Below are 16430 nucleotides of genomic sequence, written 5' to 3' on the forward strand. Positions count from 1 at the left end.
AATCACATTCCCTCGCTTTTTCCCTCTGAAACCCATTCTCCCCATGTTCCCATCAACTGCCTCACCCACACACTAGACCAATTTATAATGATGAATTTACCACTGACCTGCATGTCTTTGGTATGTGGGAGGAAACTTGAAACACAGGGGGAAACACTTGCAGTCACAAAATAAACATACAGACAATGCCAGGTTGTGGGATTGAACCAGGGTCTCTGGGACTTTGAGGCAGTGCCATCACTTTTCCCTGTCATGTCCTGGGGCCAGGATTATTGATATCTAGTCTTCCTTTGAGCAAGGTATGACTTCAACTATAAATGCTTCCCTTCAGCTTCTCTGGGGGTTTAATGGAGACACATTTCCCTCCTCAGACGCTGCCTGACCTGCTGAGTCCCTCATGAGTTTAGTCACAAGGGGTTTTGAAGATGCTGGAAATGTTGAGTGAAAGCCACAAAATGCTGGAGGAAATCAGGAAGATAGGCACCATCGAAGGAGAAGAATGAACAGTTGACATTTTGGGCTGAGGCCATTCACCAGAACTTCATCAGGATGCTTTATCCTGATGAAGGGTCTTGGCCTGAACTGCTGATCTGATGAGTTCCTCTGGCACTCTGTGTGTTTTCCTCCCAAGTTTTGTGTTGCTCTCAGAGTTTTATCCACCAGGTCTCATTGAGACCACACTTGCATCATCACCAGGGATGGTGACTCTCATCTCACCCCAGGAGTCTGGTGGTTCAGTGTCTGTTTGGGCCAATGCTGTGTTGTCAGGAGCTGTCTAGACCTGACAAGAACCACGTGTCCAACAGTGAGAAGCGATAGATGTTGGTTTAGGGTTGCTAAAGATGAACATTGGCGGTAATGACAAGTGTCACCAATATCTTTGATGGCCTTGCTTTTAATGACATAGCACCAGTCCAGTGAAACCTGATTGAGATTGGGCTTTGTCTCCTGACCATCACTAGCCAGTTCTTCAGAGAGAAACAGACAGTCACTGTTCCAGATCAAGCCCCTTCCTCCGGACTAGAGAGAAGCCGAGGTCACAGCAGGGTGGGGTGGGGGCAGTGAGAGAGGCTTTCACAGAATCCCAATTAAGGGTCTCGACCTGATATGGCGACTGTGCCTTTCCCTCTGTAGATGTTGAGTCCCTCCTGGGTGCTGTGTTGCTCTGCGTTTCAGCGTCTGCAGTCCCTGGTGTCTCCTTCACCCAGTTGTTTGCCTGGTGCATCCACCAGGAGCCTGCTGTGATTGATGGAGCTCAGGTTGTAAGCAGCACCCCCAGGGAAAGCCTACAGATGTTCAGCCTCTGAGAACATTGAGAAATTACATCAGGTGGAACGGTATGTGACAGAGCTGTACACAACACACAGAAACTATTGGAAGAACTCAACAGGCCAGGCAGCATCTATGGAGGGAAATAAAGAGTTGATTCTTCAATTGATGGATCTTTCCCCTTCTCAACTTAGATGTAGTATCTCAACCTTAGTTTAAAAGAACAGCTGTCTCTCCTAATTTTATACATTTCCATCATGTCTCCCAGAAGCACCAAAGAAAACAACCTGTGTTTCTCCAGCCTCTCCTTACAGCCCACACCTTGTAATCCAGGCATCATTTTGGTACACGTCTTCTACACTTGGGAGGTGGAGTGCGTATATGCCTCTACCAGAGGAGGTGTAAGGCTGTCCCTCCCCCTGCAGGCCTGCAGGTCATCCCTGGGCAAGGTGTAGCAACTGCTTAGCCCCCTGATCAGAGTCACGTGAAACCATGGGAACAGATGGTGGATGGTCATATGAACAGCTGGTGCATACATAGTCCCATGTAGTGCCTCCTTGCTGGCGTCACGGAAACTGAACTCCTTTTGGACTCAGGCTGGATTACAGAGGATGGGGAGGAGGTCTGGCTTCTGCACACATAGCATGCAGGCCCACTGGTCTGTGGACATGCCCTGGTGCCCACGAACCAGGTCCCCAGCTATGGTCAAATAGCCCTAGAGCCATGTGGGGAGCCTTGGGAGAGATGAAGGCTACAGATGTAAACCCAGAGAGCAAATCTGGAATGGAGCCCTTAACAACACACAAAATGCTGGAGGAACTCAGGAGGCCGGGCAGCACATACAGAAAAAAGTACAGTCGACATTTTGGGGTAAAACTCTTCGGTGGCTGGACATCATTGAACATCCTTGCGGCAACTCTTTGCAGCCAATCTGGTGCCAAATGTTTTGTTTACAACTAGGGAGCTGGACCACACTAGTGAGGCCAAGAGGGTTATCTTGATAACTGGGCATCGCAGGGTCTCCATATCTTCCACCCAGGCTTGTGATGATGATCATCACCACCCATTGTCCTTCGAGACAGACGGATGCCAATGACAACAACAGAATATCACAAGTTCTGGTTTTTTGACCACTGACACCAGGCAGACAATCTCTGAAGAGATCTCTGATAATGGCTGGCGTCACTCGTCTTGTAAAAACTCTGCCCAGAAGAAGGCAATGGCAAACCACTTCTGCAGAAAAACATTGCCATGACAACCATGGTCATGGGAAGACTGTGATCGCCTATGTCATATGAAAGGGCACATAACGAATGAATGGACTTCCAAACTCCCTCCATAACCTCCACATCCTTCCTGTAATAGGACAAACAAAATTAAAGGCAATACCCCAGATGAAGCCTCACCAGAGTTTTATTAAGTTAAATATAACTTCCTGACTCTGGAACTCAGTACCTTGATTAGTAAAAGCAAGCAAGCCATACACATTCTCTGCTACCCTATCAGCCTGTGCGGTCACTTGCAGGGAGTTATGGACTTGAGCCCTCAGACTCCAGTGTACACCAGTGTTGTTGAATGTCCTGTGCAGATTTCCTTTACTTTTCACCCCTCCAAGCACAACACCTCACACTTGCCTGGATCAAACCTTTATTGTTGGTCGGGAGAGGTAGTGCTTGCTGATAGCCTTCCAATAGCTTACAACCTGTCAATAAAATAAATCTTGAATAGAGCTGACATTTGGTAGCAGGACTACCATCGCCTCAGATCAGAGGAGCACAGCTGCACAGTGGATCGACCTGCCGCCTCCTCGCTCCAGAGACCCGGGTTCAATCCCAACCTGCAGTGTTGTCCTTTGCACATTCTCCCCATGACCACGTGGGTTTGCCCCAGGTACTCCACCATGTGCAGGTTGGTGGGTTAATTGGGAAACTTGATGGGAAGGTGTGGAGAATGAAACATGGGTTGCATTAGGATTAGTGCAGCCACGGGGAGGTTGATGGTCAGCACAGATTCTGAGGGGCAGAAGGCCAGCTTCCCTGCTGTGTCTTTCAATGGCTCCATGATTCCGGTCTAGCTGTACAAAGCCAAGCCTCCAAGAAGTGCAGATCTGTATTCCGGTCAAGACGTATCCCCTCTTGTCTGGTCCAGAGGTGAGAGTTATACTGGCCATGATCCAAATCCAGTTTTCCACCTGATTCCACCTGTTTTTCCCCGGAGACCTCAGAGCAGCAAAACTCTGGAGAAGGGATATGTCTCTATTTGCTCAACAGTCCAAGGAATTAACATGACCTTAACCAATGTGACCCAAGCGGCCACAGACGCTTGAATATGGAGCAACAAACAATTTGCAGGAAGAACTTCAGCAAGCTGAAAAGCTTCCTTGGGGGTTGTGGGGTGGTGGAGGGATTGCCGATGTATTGGGCCTGCCTCAGAACACTGGTGCAGCGTTTCCACCAAACTGTCTCTTGACCAACCCCCACAACAGATGCTGCTTCATTCGCTGAGTTCCTCCAGCAGATTGTTTGTTGCCCCAATCTTAACTGAGCATTTGTCTTTAATATTAGGAATGGGAGGGAAGGGGGGCTTTGGGGTTCTAACATTTAACTACCATTCATTCTTTGGGGCGCTCCTCTATTTTCGTAGATGTTTGTGAAGGAAAGGAATTTCAGGATGCATGTTGTATACATTTCTCTGACATTAAATGTACCGATTGAATCACGGTCTTACATCTCAGGAACAGGCCCTGTGGCACACCAAGTCTATGCTAATCATCTGGCCCCTATCTACATCAAATGTGACATCCATTGAGTGCTACTTTTGCTTTGCAAGCGATGTCAATGAGATATTGATAGAAATTCCAGTTACTGATTTTTGTTTTCCAGAGTTGCCCAGGTTTGGCGTGCAGATAATCCCGGACTATTGGTACTATGTGACAAGCAGTGACACATTCCCATTCACGATCCAAGTAGAGTGAGTAATGTCTTCACATCCTCTTACGCTCTGAGAGATCCAGCGGCACTTAACCGGGACCTGAGCTTGTGCCGTGAGTCTCGACCCTCGGTAACAAGCTGTCTGCCCGGAGCCAACGTGTGCCCGTGATCACCTGTCTGACGTTCTCTTTACTTTCCCTGCAGGAACAAAGTGGATGGCATTCTGAATGCTACGGTGATTTTTGGGCTTTCCAGGGCCTCTGGCACGCCAGTGTGTTTATCACAACTGGATCAACATGTGCAGGTGAACAGCTTTCTGACACCCCCTTCCCTTCAGCAATAACAAGGAGACAAAAGGCAGAATTATTCCAAACAGAGAGAGTCATACAGCAGGGAAACAGGTTCACTGGCTCACTGAGTCTGGCGGACCATGAACCACTCCCATTTTGTTCCCATCGCTTTCCCCCTGATTCTGCCACTCATCCAGATGCCAGAGGCAATTCACACGGACAGCTGGTGTATTCAGAGAGACACAACATGAGGAAAGGTCTAACTCTGGTTCACTCTCCCCAAATTCCCATCAAGTTCTACCCCTCACCCAGACACTAAGGGGCAACTTCAAGCAAACAATCAACCTTCCAGACCTGCACGTGCTTGGGATGTGGGAGGATATGGGAGCACCTGGTGGAAAACCACATGGTCACAGGCAGAATGTGAAAACTGTGTGTACAGGCAGCACTAAAGGAGAAGATTGAAGCCAGGTCTTCAGGACAGTGAGGAGGCCGCTCTTCCCGTTAGGCTACTGTGCAACAAAGCATGAAATGTATATTACATTATGATGACCCATTGACTTCCAGCCAATACACATCGGTAGATGTTCTGAGAGGGGATCAGCCTTCCTTGCAAGTGGTGTTAGATTTGGCAATGGTTTGCTATTAAACTGTGCTAGAGTGGGGAGTTGAGGCTTTGGCAAGGAGAGATAGATTTTTTCCATTATTTACCCTTTCTTTCCTATTGCTCATTTAGAGCAGTGGGGATGCCAGGCAGGACTCCTGTGCGATGTAGGAAGAGAGGCAGACCTCCAGTCTCCCTGGCGACTACACCTGCAGGAAGTGCATCCAGCTGTAGCTTCTAACAGACCGGGTTATGGAGCTGGAGCTGGAGCTGGATGAACTCGGGATCATTCGGGAGGCTAAGGGGATGATAGACAGGATATACAGGGAGGTGGCTACACTCAAGGTACAGGTCACAGGTAACTGGGAGACCATCAGGAGGGGGAAATGGGCTAGGATAGCAGGATAGGATGGGATGGCCGTTCCCCTCAACAAAAGGTATACCACTTTGGATACTGCTGAGGGGAGGGTGGGGGAAGTGGGGGGAATGACCTAGCAGAGGAAAGCTGCAGCGGTCAGGTCTCTGGCTGTGGCTCAGATGAAAAGGGGGAAGAAGAGGCAAGCTATAGTGATAGGATATTCATTGGTTAGGAGAGCAGGACGAACGGTCTGTGGACGAGAACGAGGTTCCCCTATGGTACATTGTCTCCTGGATGACAGGGTCAGGGACTTCTCGGATCAAGTCCGCGGCGTTCTTTAAGTGCGGGGGTGAGCAGCCAGAGGTTGTGGTCCATGTCAGTACCGAGGAGATGAGTGGGAGGAGTGACGAGGTCCTGCAAAGTGAGTTCAGGGACATAGGTGCTAAGTTAAAGTACAAAACCTCCAGCGTTGTGATGTCAGGATTGCTACCTGTACCACGTGCTAGTGAGGAACATCACACACTTTAACACGTGCCGAAGGAGATGGTGCTGGAGGGAGGGCTTCAGATTTTTCTGTCACTGGGCCCTCTCTCAGGGAAGGTGGGAGCTGGAGCTGTACAGAAGGGCCATTTTGCACCTGAACTTGAGGGAGATTAATATCCTAATAGGAAGCTTTGCTAGTGCTGCTGCTCAGTGGGGGGGGGGGGGGTTTAAACTAGAGATCCAGGGGGATGGGAACCACAGCACCAGTACAGATAGTGGAGAGGTTGTGGAGAAAAAGCTCAAATATAAATTCAGGAATCGAAAGGTTGAGCATGGTGGGACTAATGTTCTGAGCTGCGTATATTTCAATGTAAGGAGTACAGTAGGAAAGGCAGATGAGCTCAGGGCATGGATCAACACGTGGAGTTATGACATTGCAGTCATTAGTAAGACGAGTTTGCAGGAGGGGCAGAACTGGCAGCTCAGTGTTCTGGGGTTCCATTGTTTTAGACATGATAGAGTGGGAGGGATTAAAGGAGAAGGGGCGGTATTACTAGTCAGGGAAATGTCACAGCAGTACTCTGACTGGAGAGATCTAGTGAGACTTTATAGGCAGAACTGTGGAATAAGAAAAGTATAACCATATATTGGACCGCCCAACAGTCCACGGGATTTAGAGGAGCAACTTTGTAGAGAGATCGCAGAGTGTTGCAAGAAACTTAAGGAAGAATGTGATAGTTCAGTAGACTATTTTAACTTCTTACATAACGACTGAGACTCCCATACTGTTAAAAGAGTGGATGGGAAAGAATCTGTCAACGTGCTCAGGAAAGTTTCCTTAATCAGTACGTAGAAATCCCAACTAAAGAGAGTGCGATACCAGCTCTCTTATTAGGGAATGAGACAGGGCAGGTGACAGAATCTATGCAGATTGCAGAGGAGGAGCTGTTTGCTGTCTTGAGGCAAATTAGGGTGGATAAATCTCTAAGGCTTGACAAGGTGTTCCCTGTGGGAGGCATGAAGGAACTGCTGGGTCCTAGCAGAGATATTTACAGCTGAAGTGCTGGAGGATTGGAGGGAAGCTAATGTTGTTTAGTTGCTTAAGAAAGGCTCTAAGAATAAACCAGGAAATTAAAGACCAGTGAGTTTGACATCAGCTGTTGGTAAGTTATTGGAAGGTATTCTAAGGGATCGCATATTGTATATAAATATTTAGATAGACAGGGACTGAATAGGGATAGTCAACATAGCCTTGTGTCAGGGAGGCCACGTCTAGCCAATCTTATTGGAACTTGAGGACCCGAGTTATAGGGAAAGTGTTGAGGTGCAGAAGCATGTTGGAGTCCAAGTCCACAGCTCCCTGAAGGTGATAGGGTAGTAAAGAAGGCACATGGAGCACTGTCTTTATTAGTCAAGGCATTGAATTCAAGTGTCAGGAAGTTATGCTGCAATTTCATGAAACTCCAGTTAGGCCGCATCTGCAGTATTGCATTCAATTCTGGGTGCCCAGTTTGGGAAGCTTATGTAGAGGGCGCAGAAGTTGTTTACTAGGATGCTGCTTGGATTAGGTGCCATGTGCTCTAATTATTGTCTCTAACCCAGCAGAGAGGAGACCCCGATAGAGGTTTATAAGATTATGAGAGGCATAGATAAGTGTAGACAGCCAGGATCATCTTCCCCAGTGTCGAAATGTGTAACGCCAGAGGGCACAAATTTCTTAGTGAGGCAGGCAAAGTTTTTTACACACAGAGCGGTAGGTGTCTGGGATATGCTGCCAGGGATGGTGACGGAGGCGTATGAGAGGTTATTTATGGACATTGTTTTGTTTTGAAGGGATTAGTTTGATTAGGCATATAATTACTATTTTAATTATTGTGGGCCAAAGGGCCTGTTGCTGTGCTGTGCTGTTCTATGCTCCAGCACCACAAATTCTGCCTGGGTGGTCCACAACCCAGTGGTATGATCATTGTGACCCACTCCTCCCAAAGCTTTGACCCACAGATACAACCCACCACTCTCTGCTCCTCATTCAGATTTCCAGCATGCAAACTGTTTGCAAGTTCCTGCCTTACTGTCTGCGGAACCTTGCGATGCACACATGTAATCCACCCAGATGAGTTGATCAGGGGCCGTGAATGGTGACAAATACATGCCACTCCCTTCTTGTTGCTCTGCGGGTTAATGCCAACTCGTTGCTTCGATTTCCACCGTCAGATGCGGCAAGGAAGAGCAAACGTGACTCTGCAAACAAGAGAGCTTTGGAGAAGCATCAATACGGCTAGAAAACCAGATGAGTTCATTGGCAGCACCCTTTATATTAAGGCAGAAGTGTCAGTCAATAGTAAGTGACTACTTCCTCCAACTTGGTGTTGTGCCCTCCTCTACGTTGACGAGTACAGGCACAGACCTGACGATTGCTTTGCAGACTGGTGCCTCTCCGTCCTCAGTGGCTTCATTGAGTTTACGTCTGCTCGCCATTTCAGCTCCACTTCCCAGTCCCACACTGACCTGTCTCCCCTCGGCCTTTCCCACTGCCACTGTGAGGCTCAAATCAAACTAGAGAGAAGCTGGGTAGTCTGTGATCCAGTCGTGCGAGCACTGGATTTTCAGATTCGTACATTATTGTGGTCTTAAATTCCTTTTCCCTGAATCACAAAGAGGGCTTCTTCATTGTAGAGTCGTACAGCGCAGAAACATGTCCTTCGGCCCATCGAGTCTGTTCTGAACTTCAACCACCTGTTTACAACAAGCCTATACTAATTTCACTGTAATCACCCCCACATTCTGATCACCCTGCCCCCCCCCATCAATTCTACCCCTCGCTAACACTGGGAGCAATTTCCAGTAGACAGTTAATCCACCAAGCCACATGTCTTGGGGATGGGGGAGGTGACAGAACCACTCAGGGAAAACCAGTATGGTCAGGGGGAGAATCTGCAAACTCCACACGCTGACAGAACTGGAGGTTGGGATCGAATCTAACTGTTATGAAAAAATCCGTTCTAAAGCACCTTTTTATGTTTCACCAAGCGGAAGTGGTTGCACAAACACAGATTTCTGTTATTTTCTCTGCAGAATATAAAGAAACGAAGCTTCTGGACAATATACCTTTTCGACTCTCCCACTATAACATCAGCTTGGCATCAATGAAACCATACTTCACTCCAGGAGCTCCATTTAGTGTCCCGGTAGAGTTGTATTTATTATTAACTGTGTGTGTGTGTGTGTGTGTGTGTGTGTGTGTGTGTGTGTGTGTGTGTGTGTGTGTGTGTGTGTGTGTGTGTGTGTGTGTGTGTGTGTGTGTGTGTGTGTGTGTGTGTGTGTGTGTGTGTGTGTGATGGCTTCTAGTTGTGAGAACTTTGATCGGAGGGATAAAGGATTTGGTCTCTGGGCAAGTTTGCCTCAACAAGACACCAGGGGTGTAAACACAAGAGACTGCAGATGCTGGAATTTGGGACAACATGCAAAGCACTGGAGGAACTCAGCGGGTCAAGCGACTTCTACGGAGCGAAATGGACAGTTGACATTTTGAGTCACGGCCAATGTAGACGAAGGATCTCAGCCCAAATCATCAACTATCTACTTCCCTCCATAGACGCTGCCCGACCCGTTGAGTTCCTCAAGCATTTTTTGTGCATTGCCGAGGGACCGGGGGCTCGGTAATTTAAAAGTTACTTCAGGTCCATTGAATGTATCAAGGGTTTTAAATCCTTTACCCAATTAAAATTTATTACTGCACTTTTATTGAGAACCAACAGGATCCTGTAAAATGTAATCTGTTTTACTTTAGCCTAGTAACAGGCCAGTACTGCCCAATTACACCATGTGGCCAATTACACCATGTGACCAGTTAACCTCCTAACCCGGACATCTTTAAAATGTGGGAGGAAACCAGAGCACTGGAAGGAAATCAGTACAGTCACAGGGAGAAGGAAAACTCCTTACAGGCTGCGGCAGGAATTAAACCCACTGTAACAGTGCTGTGCTAACCACTGTGCCATCCCACTCTTCTTTTCCTGTACCGTTAGCCACACTGCTTTCCCACATTTCCAATCACCTTCCTGCTTGATCTACAGGTCCAGTCTCCCAGTACCTGCAGTTTCACTGTGGGGCCAATTACACTTATTCACTCTGTCCAGTTCCAGCTCCATACTTACATACCTTCAAAAGTTCAGACTGACATGTTCCTTTGAGGTCTGTTTCAGTTTCATTCACCTTTTCCAACCCTGAGTATCCCGGTTGCTGTGACTGCTTCACCAAGTCCTGTATTACATACACGGCATCTCTCTGAGTTAATGTGCCCTGTGCAACTAGTACTGTACCAGCATGTTGGTGAGCAGAATTTACCAGTTAAACACAACAAGAACGTGGACACAGACTGTAACTGCTCCTCTGAGCCATTGGTTAACAAGATAAATTACGTTTCTCTGCATGTTGTTAACCGTAAACCTCGTGGCTTTGTACCCCTTCAACTCACCAATCTTGTTACACCTTATTTGACACGACCAATACCACTGACAAAGTGTGGAAAAGACCATGTCAGGTTAAAATTGCACTTAGCTGTTTCAAATCTTTTGTCAAGCTTGATGGGAATATTGGGCTGGCTACTGGGGTCTCATCCCCTGCCACTCAATGGCACTACCATCAATGAATCCCCTCTGTCAGTACCCCAGGAGCACCCAATCCGGAAATTGGAAGTGTTGAGAGGAGGGGATTTCAATCAGGTCCACTGCTGAGTAGAAAAACTAGCAGCGGGTTGCTACAGCGAAAAAGAGATTTGACCAACGACTAATCCAGACATCAGAAGTTTTGACAGGAAGGGATTTCATTCAGTAAAACAGCCAGCAGCAGATCGCTGCAGTGAAAAGAGTTTTGACCAGTGACCGGTAGCCATTTGGGATCGATTGGTTAGAGCAAATTGAAGGAAGGCAGGGACAAGTGGAATGGCCATCGTCGGAGTGGACAGAGTCAGAGTGGTGATCATGAGGCTTTAGCTCTTTGAGGCTTCTGTGAAGAGAGGCTTCAGTCAGAGAAAGCAAAGGAAAGAAAAGCTCAACGTTAAATTTTTGTTCCTTCCCTCCTTTATATCTGCTCAGATAGGACAATAGAGATTCCATGCAGGAGAATAGAGTGCTCCTTTTGTAGGATATGGGAAAACAGGGAGATTTCCAGTGTCCCTGATGACTACAACTGCATGAGGTACATCCAGGTGCAGTTTCTAACAATCCATGTTAAGGAACTGGATGAACTCCGGATCATTTGGGAGGCAGAGGGTATGAAAGCAAGGGCATACAAAGAGGTAGTCACACCCAAGGTGCAGGACACAGAAAACTGCGTGGCAGTCAGGAAGAGGAAGGGGGTTAAGGAACCAGTGCAGAGTACCCCTGTGGCCATCCACCTCAACAACAGGTATATCTCTTTGGATACAGTTGGGGGGGGGTGTTGATCTAACAGAGGAAAGTCACGGTGGTCAGGTCTTCAGCACTGAGTCAGGCTCTGGGATTCAGAGAGAAGTTGGGGTGGAGAAGAGGCATGCTGTGGTGATTGGGGCATCATTAGTTAGGGCAACAGACTGGAGGTTCGGTGGGGGAGAAAAAGATTCCCTAATGGTATGTTTCCTCCTGGGTGCCTGGGATATCTCAAATCGCATTCTCAACACCCTTAAGTGGGAGGTGAACAGCCAGAAGTTGTGGTCCATGACATGGGTAGGATGAGTGACGAGGTTCTTCATAGGGAATTTAAGGAGTTCGGTGCTATGTTAAAGAGCAGGATCTCCAGGGTTGTGATCTCAGGATTGCTACCTGAGCCACACACCAGTGAAGCCAGAACTATGAAGATTATACATTTTAACACGTGGCTAAGGAGTTGGTGTAGGATGGAGGGCTTAAGATTTTTGGATCATTAGGCTCTCTTCCAGGGAAGGTGGGACCTGCACAAAGGGATACTTTTTCCTGAACTGGAAGGGGACTAATGTCCCAGTAGGATATTGGATCAGCTATCATGAACTGGAAAAAACAGACTTGATGGGCCAAATGGCCTAATTCTGCTTCTATATCTTATGGTCTTATATGGTAGAGCAGGCACTGAACTGGAGTGGCCATTTGCATAATGTGGGTACAAGATCAGGAGAGAGGTTGCGAATCCTGTGGTGAGTAACTCACCTCCCGGATCCCCAAAGCCCGGAGTGGGATGGAGCACTCTCCTCTTGCCTGGGTGAGTACCGCTTCAGTAGCACTCTCGACATTCGTCACCACACAGGACACAGCAGCCTGCCTGGTGGGCAGCCCATCCACAATCATTCAGTCATTCCACCACCAATGTACAACGGCAGCAATTTGTACCATCATCAGGATACACTGTAGCAACTCACCAAGTCTCCTTAGACAGGACCTTACCAACCCACCTCCTCCACTAGCAATGAGGACAAGGCAGCAGCAGTACAGGGAACCACCACCTGAGAGTAGATCTCCCAGCCTGACTCGGAAATATATCACCGTTCCTTAACTGTCACTGGGGCAAAGCCACGGATCTCCCACCCTGACAGCATTGCATGTGTACCCACACCTCGGGGACTCCAACGGGTCAAGAAGGCAACTCACCACCGTTTTCTCAGGGGTAACTAGGGAGGAGCAATTAAAGATGAGCTTTTCCTGCGAAGCCCACATCCCTTAAATGAATAATAATAACAAACTGAGCAAGATAGCAATTCTCTCAGGGACGGGCAGCTGGTGATCTATGTGTAGTTTAAAGGGATATCTTACCTAGCAGAGATGTTCCTCATACATCCCCACAACATAGAAGGAGGCCATTTGGTCTGTTTATGCCAATTCAAAGCAACCCATCATTCTCTCTTCCTCTTTTTCTACCCTTCTCCCAAATAGAGGACAGTTAATCCACTGTAACATCTTTGAGATGTGGGAGGAAACTAGAGCACTCAGGGTACACCCCCATGAAAATAGTAAGCAGCGTTCTGAGATAAGAGCAAGGAAACTCCCTGAAAGCGGCCACGCTAGGGGCAAAGAAGGCACATAGTATAATTAACGTGATTTGTCAAGGCAAGAAGTTCAAGAATCAGGAGGATATGTTGCAGCTTTAGAAAACTCTGGATGGCCATATCTGGAGTATTGCACTCATTGTAGGAAAGCTCAGGGTTAGTGTTAGGCCGAGGAAGAATTTGGAGCTTTGGAGAAGCTGCAGGGGAGGTGCCATCTTGACTAGAGGATATGAGCTGTAAGGAGAAATTGGATAAACTTGGGTTGTTTCCTCTGAAGTGTTAATGGCTGAGGAGTCAGAATCCTTTACTTAGGGTCAAAATGTCTGATACTAGAGAACATGCATTGAAAGTGAGAGAGGGGACATGCAAAAGAGTTGCCAGGTGTTGTGGGGGTGGATATGCTAGAGCCATTTAAGAAGCTCTCAGATAGGCAAAGGAATGTGCAGAGTGTAGAAGATTTGGACCCTGTGCAGGGGGAAGGGATTAGATTAGCTTAATTAGGCCCAGTGGAGTAGGCTCTAGGCCTTGTTTCAGAGCTGTGCTGTTCCAGGTTCCATACTCTAAGTGGGGTCAATGTTTACTCCAACAAAGAAGCAGATTAGATGGTTTGAATGTCTTCCTTCCATGGAATGATAATTCCGAAATCACTTAGAAGGGAGTGGAGTGAGGAGGCCCATCAGATGGTACCTTAAGTAGATTTTTATCTTTCCTTTCATGTCTTCCTGTTTTGCAGATATCGGTTACCTATCCCGATGGTTCCCCTGTACAAAACATTTCAGTTCTCATGGAAGTAAGTATCCTGGAAGAAGCAGCAATTAAAGAGTCAATTGAAGGACAGACCGATGTGCTTGGCGAGATAACTTTCACATTTACCATTCCCATGGATTTACTCAGCATGAACATCACGGTAAGTCACCTCCTCTAAGCTACTGTTCATGGGGGCTCGGAGAGGGCATCATGGTGAATGCATACCGAGAACAATTTCCACAGCCTTCACACGTGCCGTTAGTTGTGCCGGTGATACCTTTGAAACCTTCACAGATGAAAGCATCACTGGATTTGTGTGATCTGGAGCCAGCCATCATAATAGTCAAGCTAACCGTGACCACTTTGATCACCATGCACTAAACTCTGCTTTATTCTGCTCTTTCTTGTAAAAGTTGTATAAAGTTTTCTTGTCGACGTTGTGTATCTGACGCCAAGTGGCAGTGATGCTGCTGTATGTAATTTTTTCATTGCACCTGTGCATACCTGGACTTGTGCAGATGGCAATGAACTTGGCTTTGACTTTTTGACAGAATCACAACCAGAATCACTATTACTATCACTGACGTAATATGTGAAATGTGTTGTTTTGTAGCAGCAGGATAGTGCAAGGACATAAAATTGGAATTGGGTTTTAGTTTAATATTGTCACCTGTTCCGAGGTAGAATGAAAAGTTTGTCTGGCACACAGTTCATACAGATCAATTCTTTACATGGTGCATTGAGAGAGAACAAGGTTAAACAATGACAATAAAGGGTCACGACTATAGAGAAAATGCAGTAAAATATTTTATAATAAGGAATAAATAGTGCAAAAAAAAAAGTTCATGGACCATTGGGAAATCTGATAGCGGATGGAAAGAAACTGTTCCTGAATCATCTCCTCCCCAATTATAATAACCATCTGGGCTTTAGATTTTGACATTTTATAAACTGTAGAAGCTATGGGAATGTTTTGGAATGTAACTCAGGTTTTAAAGACATACTGCTCCTTGATTACTGTTGAATAACCAGTCTGGCCCTGAACAACATAATTTTACAACAGTAGTTGATAAATTCTCCATCACAGAATAATATTGAAGAAATCACAATGAGGGCATGTCAGCGGAGTACATAAGGACTTGGAGTACGTCACTGGAGACTCCAGCAACTAGGGGGCGCCACGGTAGCGTAGTGGCTCACACAATGCTATTACAGCTCGGGGTGCCGGAGTTCAAAGTTCAATCTCAGCATTGTCTTTGTATACTCCCCGTGGAACGCATGGATTTTCGCTGGGTGGGCAATGAATTTTTTTGCAGACTATAATGATCATTCATTGAATTACAACATCCTGTATTCAAGCCTACGTGAACATCATAGATTTCCCCTCAAGTTTACGTGGTGGTGAGGTGTTGAAGTTCAATCCTTTTTTGTTTCACTGTGTCTGGGGATTGCAGACTTCCACAGATTCACCCTTTATGGCTAACGTTCCAGTAATCTAGCCTCCGATTGTTTGGAGATTCTGATGGTCTGGCATCTGTCTCATTCATTGGTCTGTAAAGTGAGCCGGGGCCCAAGTCCGGACTGTGGTCACTTTTATATTGGAGTGACCACTTGGTAGAACACCTGCGTTTAGTCCCCAGGAGTGACCCTGTGCTTCCCATTGTCTGACATTGTAATTCACCATCACACCACGTTGTGGGGAAGTATGAGGAACATCTCTGCTAGGTAAGATAACCCATTAAACTCCACGTGGATCACCAGCTGCCCGTCCCTGAGGGAATTCACACCTTGCTCAGTTTGTTATTATTATTATTATTATTCATTTAAGGGATGTGGGCTTCGCAGGAAGAGCTAATCTTTAATTGCTCCTCCCTGGTTACCCCTGAGAAGATGGTGGTGAGCTGCCTTTTTGAACCACTGCAGTCCCATAATGTAACTATAATGTTCAATGAAGCTTGAGGACCAACACCTCATCTTCTGAGTGGGCATGTTGCAACCAGATCTACAAGTTCAGATAACATGCTTTTTATGAGAACGGACCCATTGCTAACTTTGTACTCAGTATGCAACAGGCAAGGGAAATTAACCTGACTTTAAATGTCCCATAACAACCACATTATTTCACCTGTGGTGATATCACGTGTCACATGTAAGAATGTGATTGGACAGAATTCTGATTACACGCAGAAATGACAGAATGAACGAGAAGCTTGTAGGTTAAGACATGGTTAATGTTTGCTATTGCAAATAAAAGTTATAGTTATGTTCTTCCAGAATATGTGTCTTTATGAGTAACCCATGGTACGTATAAAGAACACAACATGCTGTCAGAAGTCGGTCTGCAAGAATAATTTGTTTCACTGATACAGGAGAAGCGAAGATAATTGGAAAAAAAAGAGCACAAATTTTTTCGTTATTTGCTAACAGCTTTAAGATTGGAGGTTTTGCAACCCCTATCAACGCTTCAGCTGACTGGAAATGTACCTGAGAACTGGAAAAGATTTAAACAGCATTTTGAAATGTATTTATCAGTGATTGGAGCAGATAATAAAATGGAGAAAACGAAAGCTGCGATTCTACTCCACGTGATTAGGGATGACACAGTTGAGGTAGATGACCATTTTACTTTTGAAAATGGAGATAATTTGAATCTAAAAGCAATAATCAACAAGTTTGAAGCATTTTGTATACTGAAGCACAATGTGATGTACGAATGGTACAAATTCTTTGCATGCAAGCAGAAAGCTGGTCAAAC

The 16430-nt window shown here is 46.4% G+C and overlaps 1 protein-coding gene across 1 annotated transcript in view; it reads left to right on the plus strand.

Annotated features, from left to right (window-relative positions):
* LOC140716954 (complement C3-like) overlaps nt 1-16430 on the plus strand; it is a 61895-nt gene that overhangs the window by 17320 nt on the left and 28145 nt on the right. Inside the window, exons 7-11 of the mRNA XM_073030142.1 lie at nt 4152-4239; nt 4404-4503; nt 8149-8275; nt 9010-9122; nt 13662-13835. Of these exons, the coding sequence (XP_072886243.1) occupies nt 4152-4239; nt 4404-4503; nt 8149-8275; nt 9010-9122; nt 13662-13835 (602 nt within the window). The remainder of the gene's footprint in view (nt 1-4151; nt 4240-4403; nt 4504-8148; nt 8276-9009; nt 9123-13661; nt 13836-16430) is intronic.

The sequence above is a fragment of the Hemitrygon akajei genome, chromosome 2, assembly GCF_048418815.1.
Source record: "Hemitrygon akajei chromosome 2, sHemAka1.3, whole genome shotgun sequence".
Lineage (NCBI taxonomy): Eukaryota > Metazoa > Chordata > Chondrichthyes > Myliobatiformes > Dasyatidae > Hemitrygon > Hemitrygon akajei.